Below are 9,993 nucleotides of genomic sequence, written 5' to 3' on the forward strand. Positions count from 1 at the left end.
ACATCAGAGGCCAAACAGCACATCGTTTATACGCGTGTAAAAGTCAAAATTTTTAGACTAATTTTTAAAGGTTAAGTTTACGGGATCGACTATCACATGAATACTACTTTTGAGGATAGAAATTTATGCACAATGAATTAGTAATTCCATGAGTGCTATGGGGAACTGAGTTCAGCTGAGCGGCACACAAAGGAAGGTTGTTACCTGACTGACCTGATGCATCTTAAAGTTTCTTACATTCTTCCATTTCCCTCCATTTTCTATCCTCTAATGTTGTTTTAGTTTTTCAAACTAACATTTTAAGCTTTTATTTCTGATTTTAAAAAAATTATCAGGTTTCACTCTCGCCAGTCTCACCAATCACTGAGAAATTGTCAGCAGCTACATAGTGAAGTAAATGCATTTGGTCTAATATAGGAAATGGTGTAATAAACTAATCAGACTAATTATAGTGCTCGTTCAAGAATGAACTTAAGAAATCCGTAGCCTAACATTGGTATGAATTATACATCAAAACACATAATAGCACAAAAAAAATTATTTCCTCGTCATAACATTTATGTATAGGATGTACAAAGTTAAAAATCACAACACCAGGTTACAGTCCAACAGGTTTAATTGGAAGCACTAGCTTTTGGAGCGCCGCTCCTTCATCAGGTGGTTGTCTGCTTGCCTGCATTTCTGAGAAACTTGATGCCTGTGTTGATATGAGCGATCTTCTTGGAGATCCTCTCCACTTTAAGCTGGCAGTTAGTGGTATCGATAGTAGTCGTAATTTGGAGATGCCGATGTTGGATTGGGGTGTACAAAGTTTAAAAATCACAACACCAGGTTATAGTCCAACAGGTTTAATTGGAAGCACTAGGGTTTCTGAGCGCCGCTCCTTCAGGTGATTGTCTTTTCTGCTTGCCTGCATTTCTGTAGAAACATGATGTCTGTGTCGACATGAGCGATCTTCTTGGTAGATCCTCTCCACTTTAAGCCGGCGGTTAGTGATGTCGATAGTAGTCAAGATTTGGAGATGCCGGTTTTGGACTGGGGTGTACAAAGTTACAAATACAACATTAATGAAGGAGCGGCGCTCTGAAAGCTCGTGCTTCTGATTAAACCTGTTGGACTATAACCTGGTGTGGTGTGACTTTTAAATTTGTACACCCCAGTCCAGCACTGGCAGCTCCAAATCATATATAGGATAATGCCTTGATTCACAAACATTGATCTATTATCTGTGAACTGCTGTACTTGGCAGGATATTCCTGGGGATACATCCAGGTAAGTTATTTGTGTGGAACTGAAAAATAAGAAAGGAATGATCTCCTGATTGGGATTGTATTATAGATGCGTAATAGTCAACGGGAAATTGAGAAACAAATTTGTAAGGTGATTTCAGTTATCTGTAAGAATAACAGAGTGGTTACGGTAGGCGGTTTTAACTTCCCAAACATAGATTGGGACTGTCATGGAGAGGAACGTATGTGTACAAGAAAATTTTCTGATTCGATATGTAGATATTCCTACTAGAGAAGGTGCAAAACTTGACCTACTCTTCAGAAATAAGGCAGGGCAGGTGACTGAGGTGTCAATGGGGGAGCACTTTGGGGCCAGCGTCCATAATTGTATTAGTTTTAAAATAGTGATGGAAAAGGAGAGACCAGATCTAAAAGTTAAAGTTCTAAATTGGAGGAAAGCTAATTTTGTCGGTATTGGGGACAGATGTTCGCAGGGAAAGGGACGGCTGGAAAATGGGAAGCCTTCAGAAATGCGATGAGTCCAAAGACACACTATTCCTGTTAGGATGAAAGGAAAGGCTAGTAGGTATAGGGAATGCTAGATGACAAAAGAAATTGAGGGTTTGATTTTTTAAAAAAAAAGTATATGTCAAGTACAACCAGGAGAGATTGAGGAATCTTTAGACTATAAAGGTGTAGGAATATTCTTAAGAGGGAAATCAGGAGGGCAAAAAGGGGACATGGGATAGCTTTGGCAAATAAGGTTGAAGAGAATCCAAAGGGATTTTATAAATATATTAAGGACAAAAGGGTAACTCAGGAGAGAATAGGGCCCCTCAAAGATCAGCAAGATGGCTTGTGCGTGGAGCTGCATGGGATAGGGGAAATACTAAATGTGTATTTTGCATCAGTATTTACTGTGGAAAAGGACATGGAAGACATAGAATGTGGGGAAATAAATGGTGACATCTTGAAAAATGTCCATATGACAGAGGAGGAGGTGCTGAATGTCTTGAAACGTATAAAAGTGGACAAATCCCCAGGATCTGATCAGGTGTACCATAGAGTTATGTGGGAAGCTAGGGAAGTGATAGCTTGCCCCTTGCTGAGATATTTGTATCATCGATAGTCAGAAGTGAGGTGACAGATAACTGGAGGTTGGCTAACGTGGTACTCCTATTTAAGAAAGGAGGTAAGGAAAGGCCAGGGAATTATAGACCAGTGAGCCTGACATCGGTGGTGGGCAAGTTGTTGGAGGGAATCCTGAGGGACAGGATTTACATTTATTTGGAAAGGCAAGGACTGATTAGGGATAGTCAGCATGACTTTGTGCGTGGGAAAATATGTCTCACAAACTTGATTGAGTTTTTTAAAGAAGTAACAGAGGATTATTGAGGGCAGAGTGGTGGACGTGATCTGTGTGGACTTCAGTAAGGTGTTTGACAAAGTTCCTCATGGGAGACTGGTTCGCAAGTTTAGATCTCATGGAATAGAGGGAGAATGAGCCGTTTGGATACAGAACTGGTTCACAGGTAGAAGACAGAGGGTGGTGGTGGAGGTTTGTTTTTGATTGGAGGCCTGTGGTATGCCATAAGGATCGGTGCTGGGTCCACTGCTTTTTGTCATTTATATAAATGATTTGGATGTGAACATAGGAGGTGTAGTTAGTAAGTTTGCAGATGGCACCAAAATTGGAAGTGTCATGGACAGCAAAGAAGGTTACCTCAGAGTATAACATGATCTTGATCAGATGGGCCAATGGGCTGAGAAGTGGCAGATAGAGTTTAATTTAGATAAATGTGAGGTGCTGCATTTTGGAAAAGCAAATCTTAGCAGAACTTGTACAGTTGATGGTAAGGTCATAGGGAGTGATGATGAACAAAAACCTTGGAGTGCAGGTTCATAGCTCCTTGAAAATAGTCGCAGGTAGATAGGACAGTGAAGGTGTTTGGGATGCTTTCCTTTATTAGTCAAACCATTGAGTATAGGAGTTTGGAGGACATGTTGTGGCTGTACAGGACATTGGTTAGGCCACTGTTGGAATGTTGGGTGCAATTCTGGTCTCCTTCCAATCTGAAAGATGCAGTGAAACTTGAACGGGTTCAGAATAGATTTATAACGATGTTGCCAGGGTTGGAGGATTTGAGCTATGGGGAGAGGTTGAATAGGCTGGGGCTGTTTTCCCTGGAGCATCGGAGGCTGAGGGGGTGACCTTAGAGGTTTATAAAATCATAGGATAAATAGACAAGGTCTTTTCTCTGGGATGGGAGAGTCCAGAACTAGAGGACATAAGTTTAGAGTGAGAGAGGAAGATATAAAGAGACCTATGGGGCAACTTTTTCACGCAGAGGGTGGTGCATGTATGGAAAGAGCTGCCAGAGGAAGTGGTGGAGGCTGGTACAATTACAGCATTTAAAAGGCAACAGGATGGCGTATATGAATAGGAAGAGATTTTAAGAGGGGTATGGGCCAAGTGTTGGCAAATGGGACTAGATTAGGTTAGGACATCAGGTCAGCATGGATGAGTTTGACCAAAGGGTCTGTTCCTGTGCTGTACATGTCTATGACTCTGACTTTATAACTAGGGTAGGCATTTAAATGAAATCAATTTTTAATGTGAAAATTCCAGAATTTTTGGCCAAAAAAAGGGGTCAACTTTTACATTGACTTCTATTCTAGTATATACATTGTTTGCAACAAGTTTAGCTACTTAAAATACTATGCCCAGAAGTAGATATGGCACTGGGGACTGAAGGACTCTGGACAGATTACAGAAGAAATTTGTTAGAATGTAACCACAACAGATCACCTATCTCTGCTTCCAGAGTTGGGAAACTATTGGTGGTCTGTTAATTGTAGAGAATGGCAAGAGACTTGCATTTATAGAGAACATTTTGCAACTTCAAGACATCACAAAGCACTTCACAGCAGATAGATATGTGGCAGAAATTTGGGAGAATAAATCTCAGCCAGCTTAGAAAATCTTTGGTGATGTTCATTGAAGAATGAATGTTGACTAGGAGATTGAGATGTTCCCAGTGTTGGATCTGAAAAGATTAATAGCTGATTGAGGGCAATAGCACCACCTGCTATGGTGGTGATCTGAGGATTTAAAGAGCGAGTCAAGTAGGATCTTATGAGACACCAATGGCCAGGTCTTCCCAACAGTTTTTACAGTAATGCAGAACCTATTATAATGTGTAGATGTTTACAGGGATGCAGAAATTCTTGTTCACTCTACCAAACTCACTAGACTAGAGGGTGCATGCTCTAATCCAGCCATTCTGAACAGGGGCCATATGACCCTGTTAGGTGCCCTAGTACATTTGAAGGGGGCCACAGACTGAAGGGGAAGGAGAGCCCCAAGGGTTTATGGAGGCCCTGGTAACTGAACCAATGAAATACCTAAGCCTAACCTAATTTGGAGACCGATATCATGAAACTTGCAGAAAAGCACCAAGCTCCAGGATCGCATTAGGCCTGATGGATGTTTAATTTCATAGTCATTTTTTAAAAAGTTTTGTCTGGTATGTCGAAATGTTCGTGTTTTCCTGGTGTTCAATAATAAATGATTTTGTCTATCTGTTCATGTTTTATTCATGTTTGAAAGAGAGGCCCTGGAAGCTAAGAATTCCTAGGGGGGCCTTGGCCCAAAAACAGTTGAGAATCACTGCTCTAAACCATGGAAAACTTTAAAGGATACATACACCTCCAAGAAATAGATGGCCAGATACATAGCACCCTGAACTTTTGAATTATTGCCCAGGGATATTTTACTTCCATCTGAGCACGCCAGCTAAAAACTCAGCTCGAGACCAAGTGTGAGACTTTAACCAAATCTTGTGACTTGAGGTGGGAGTGCCACCCACTGAACTCTGGCTGCAATCAGACAGCAGGCTTGATAGAGCTATGTAAAATCTCATGGTTAAATAAACTAAATAGTGAAGCTATTTCTCAGTAGCGATTGGGTTACTAATTAGGGGTCACCTATTAAAGGTGATAGATAAAAGAACTAGTGGCAACATACCAAGAGCATAGTTCCTGAAAGTGGGATCACAATTGGACAGGGTGGTGAAGAAGGTGTTGGCATGTTTGCCTTCATTGGTCAGAACATTGAGTATAGGAGTTGGGATGTCATGTTGCAACTGTACAGGACATCGGTGAGACCACTTCTGGAATACTGCAGACAATTCTTGTCACCCTTCTACAGGAAAGATACTGTTAAACAAGAGAGGGTGCAGAAAGGATTTACAAGAATTTTGCCACGATTGGAGGATATGAGCTATAGAGAGAGGCTGAGTAGGCTGGAGCTTTTTTTTTTTCCCTGGTGCGACGGAGGCTGAGGGGGTGACCTTTATAGAGGTTTGTAAAATAATGAGAACACAGATTTCGTGAATAGACAAGGGTCTTTTTTCCTAGGGTGGGGGAGTCCAAAACTAGAGGGCATAGGTTTAAGGTGAGAGGGGAACGAAGGGGTGACATTTTGATACTGAGGGTGGTGCGTCTATGGAATGAGGAAGTGGTAAAGGCTGATACAATTACAACATTTAAAAGTCATCTTGATGGGCATATGAATAGGAAGGGTTTAGAGGGATTTGGGCCAAATACTGGCAAATGGGACTTGGTCGGATTGGGATGTCTGGTCGGTGCAGACCCGTTGGACCGAAGAGTCTGGTTTCTATGCTGTATGACTGAGTCTGAGTAAAAACTTCTATAGGAGAAAGTGAGGACTGCAGATGTTGGAGATCAGAGCTGAAAATGTGTTGCTGGAAAAGTGCAGCATCCAAGGAGCAGGAGAATTGACGTTTCGAGCATGAGCCCTTCAGGAACATGTCCTGATGTTTCCTGAAGAAGGGCTCATGCCCGGAACGTCGATTCTCCTGCTCCTTGGATGCTGCCTGACCTGCTGTGCTTTTCCAGCAACACATTTTCAACTAAAAGCTTCTATACACTGGGAGATTAGGTTTGGAATCCATTACCTGATAGTTGCAGATGCAAGCTAAAATGGAATTGGAAAAAACTTGGAACAGTTGCAAGGTGATGGCAAAAGTGCAGGGGAATGGGACTAACTAGGAGGAGCAGGCACAGACTGAGTTACATGGTCACCTGTGCTACATTTCTGTGACTCTAGTAATGTGTAATCTGCAATATCTTGTTTCCAATTGTTTCAGTTACAGACGATATGTATGCAGAGCAGTCAGAGAATCCAGAAAACCCATTGCGGTGTCCCATCAAACTCTATGACTTCTACCTCTTTAAATGGTGAGAATATTTGCATTCTGATTAATGTTTCAGGATATGTTTTCTGTAAGTTGCCACAATCCAATGCTTATTGCTGCTTGTGACTTTAAATTGGATCAGATCTATTAATCTGTCCTGTTATTCTTCTGGCCTTCTATCATTCCTTGTTTGGTATCGCAAATCAGTCCAATAAATGAATATTTCATCACTAATAAATATTCTTTTACCAATCCAATATCTGGGTAAGTGTAGTGAAACCCAGTAATTGAAGAAGTGACCCTTGCTGTTGCTATATTGGAGTATGAGGATTACTCTCCTGGATTACTCTCTTTACTAGAGTATAAGGATTACTCTCATATGACTAGAGTCTGGCTGGCTCAGGTGATAAACCTGCTAGCTCATACAGGTACAGATGTCTCAAATGTGTCCTTCCACAAATTAGTGATGTCTGAAGTAGAACTGCAGTTTTATTTGCACCAGACAGGAATGAACAATTATTGCAGTTCACCCATGCGCTCTTACTTTTGCCATTACTTTTCTACCATCATCCCTTAAGTAGCATCCCCTTTTATAGCCTCCCCTGTCCAGCCTGAAGATCCAATACCTCAGAATGTTGATTTGTCAGTGCTGCCCCTCCCTCAACCACGTCTCTGTCATGACGACAACATTGAAGCTTCATTTGTCAGTCCACACCCTTAACTCATCTGTCTGTCTTCTAATATTCCTACTATCAAAATAGAGGCCATCAAGCCTTGCCTTGCTTCCTGGAAACTCAACATGGTTGGATTCCCTCTGCCTTGGTTCTTTACTAAAGTACTCTGAGTATCGATTGTACTAACAGTGTCCCCTGCCCCTGCTGAACTTGTTTAAATTCTTCCAGCAGCATGACCAAACCCACCCACAATGATGTTGGTCCCATTCTGGATCCGGTGCAGACCATCCTGCTTATACAGGTTCCACCACCTCCAGAAACTGTCCCAGTGATTCAGGAATCTCAAAGCCCCTCTCCTGCACCAACTCTTGAGCCATTCATTCAGCTGCCCTTTTCTCCTATTTTATAGTCACTAGCAAGTGGCATTGGGAGTAATCCAGATATTTACAACCTTTTGTGTATGACTCTGACTAAAATTTGAATTTACTTGGTCTCAGTTGCTAAATTTTCTAATTACTTAACGTTAAAGATACTCCCTTTTAACTTTAGTCTCTTTCGCTATTGTCTGATTTTTATTTATCTCTGGTGTTTTGGAGTTTACCCCTTCATATCTTACAGCTCTTGGGCCTTGGTTTGCTCCTGCCCCCACTGATCTGTGAATGGAGTTAGGAAAACAATACAGCCGCAAAAAAGAAAAACCTCTCTCTTCCCCCATTTCATCTAACGCTCACATTTACTGAACTTACTGATCAATTTTTTTAAATATTTGTTCATCAGGTGAGGGTATCACTGGCTGGGGTAGCCTTTATTGTCCATCCCTCCCCATTCCAAAGGACAGCTAAGAGCCGACCACAGATTGGAGTCACATTTCGGCCAAACCAGGTTGATGGTGTATTTCCTTCCCGAAAGGGCATGAAAATCAAATGGGTTTTTTAATTGTTGCCTTTAGGTTAGCTTTTTATCTGGATCTTTTATTGAATACATACTTAGCTCTGTGCCATTTGAACCCATGTCATGAGAACATTACTGAGCTGAAAATGTGTTGCTGGAAAAGCGCAGCAGGTCAGGCAGCATCCAAGGAGCAGGAGAATCGATGTTTCGGGCATGAGTCCTTCTTCAGGACCCGAAACGTCGATTCTCCTGCTCCTTGGATGCTGCCTGACCTGCTGCGCTTTTCCAACCACACATTTTCAGCTCTGATCTCCAGCATCTGCAGCCCTCACTTTCTCTCATGAGAACATTAGCCTTGGCTCCTGGATAACTACGCCAGTGACACCGCCATACACTACCATTTTATCCCCTAATCTTGATACTTATGATCTCCCCTTTCTGGCACTACACTTGTAAATCTATTTTTTGTACTTTGACTCCACTGAGGAAAAGCTCTTATTGCATAGAATGCAGTAGTGCAGTAACCTAGGAGGAAGGTTTGTGTTGAGAGATGTGGGAAGAATTCTGTTTTTCCCAAATAACCAGCAAAAATGTTTGTTTAGTCCCCAGAGTGTGAAGGGCAGAAATGACACCTTTTACCTGACGCCTGAGCCTGTGGTGGCCCCAAACAGCCCGATCTGGTACTCCACCCAACCCATCAATAAGGAGCACATGGAACAAATGTTGACTCGGATTCTGACAGTGCGGGAAATCCAGGAAGCTTTTGCCATAGCTGCTGCGAACCTGCACTAAACCCTGGATGTAAACCAAGGAACTAAATGCACCTTGTGTACTGCGGCAACACAGATTCATCTGCCACAGATTAGTGCAGCTTCAACAGAGTCTTTTGGAAGTTTCAGGAAAATATCATCAGATGTGTATCTGCAGATAATATAGTTTAATCGGGTTTCAATACCAGATACAAGGAATCTGGCAATTACTTTTCTCAGTGGGCAATTTGTTTTTTTTTGTTTTGAACCCATAGCAGCATTTTGTTGGATGCAGAAAATCCTGTCGACATCTGGAAACCCTGTCATGAACTCCCGTCGCAAGGAATGTCAGAACCCTCGGGGAACACCTCATGTGATTGGTGTAAGACAGGCTTGTTATAACATTTCTACCAATTGCTGGCTTTGACTGGGCCTCCACTGAAAGGAATTGGACATGAAAGGGCGAATGAGAAACTGATGAAGGTTTATAAAATTAACAAGTTTTTCAGTACTTAAAAAAAAAAATGATGTTTTTAGACAGTGACTAGAACTGAAGACATTTCACACATCTGGCCTTGTGCAGAGGCCTTGACTCCAGGCACAGTGCACAGAGAAATTATTGTAATATACTCGTGTACCATTATAAAGAGACCTTTCTGTTTCTCTGTGTTTCTGTTCTAATAGTCTGTACAACACAGCAAGTAACTCTTTCAGCCTAGGATTATGCAAAGAGATTTTCATTGTCGCAAAATGAAGTACACACATTGGGGAAGAGGGAGGAGCCATCTTGTACTTGTTTCCTGTGTACAGTACACTCATTAGTCAGCTGGCAGTATACTGTTTGCTAAACTTTTCAAAGTGAAATGAAGTCACTTGTCAGGTCAAATAATTTCCACTACTTTCCAATCATCACTTTTAGTCCACTTGATGCTTCTCTTCATTACTGCCATATTTAGGCTAAGGCACTATTGATACCTGAGGATGCTGTAACATTATGACCTGGTAATTTGGCATTAATCCTGGTACTGTATTTATTGTGATACTTAAATATCACAGTCATGGTGTAAAGATACAGTGACTTTATTTTGGGAAAAAAATTGATTTTATACTTTTTTTGCTAGAAAGGAGATGATTTGTTATTACTATATTGCAATATTTCGAGTGTCACATGATCCCAAATTTGCTGTTTCCCAATTCTGTACAGGGTTGTAAAGTTAAATTGCGATCTTTA

General features: G+C 41.5%; 1 protein-coding gene across 3 annotated transcripts in view; it reads left to right on the forward strand.

The window, feature by feature from the left end:
• The window catches only part of qrich1 (glutamine-rich 1), a 72,426-nt gene extending 63,003 nt beyond the window's left edge, over nt 1-9,423 (forward strand). For all 3 annotated transcript variants that reach the window (XM_043708423.2, XM_043708420.2, XM_043708424.2), the window contains exons 9-10: nt 6,401-6,491; nt 8,616-9,423. In XM_043708423.2, the coding sequence (XP_043564358.2) occupies nt 6,401-6,491; nt 8,616-8,805 (281 nt within the window). In that variant the 3' untranslated portion in view covers nt 8,806-9,423. The remainder of the gene's footprint in view (nt 1-6,400; nt 6,492-8,615) is intronic.
• Nucleotides 9,424-9,993: the final 570 nt, after the last annotated feature.

The sequence above is a fragment of the Chiloscyllium plagiosum genome, unplaced genomic scaffold, assembly GCF_037043375.1.
Source record: "Chiloscyllium plagiosum isolate Xiang-an unplaced genomic scaffold, Cpla_swu_hap1 HiC_scaffold_14, whole genome shotgun sequence".
Classification (NCBI taxonomy): Eukaryota; Metazoa; Chordata; class Chondrichthyes; order Orectolobiformes; family Hemiscylliidae; genus Chiloscyllium; species Chiloscyllium plagiosum.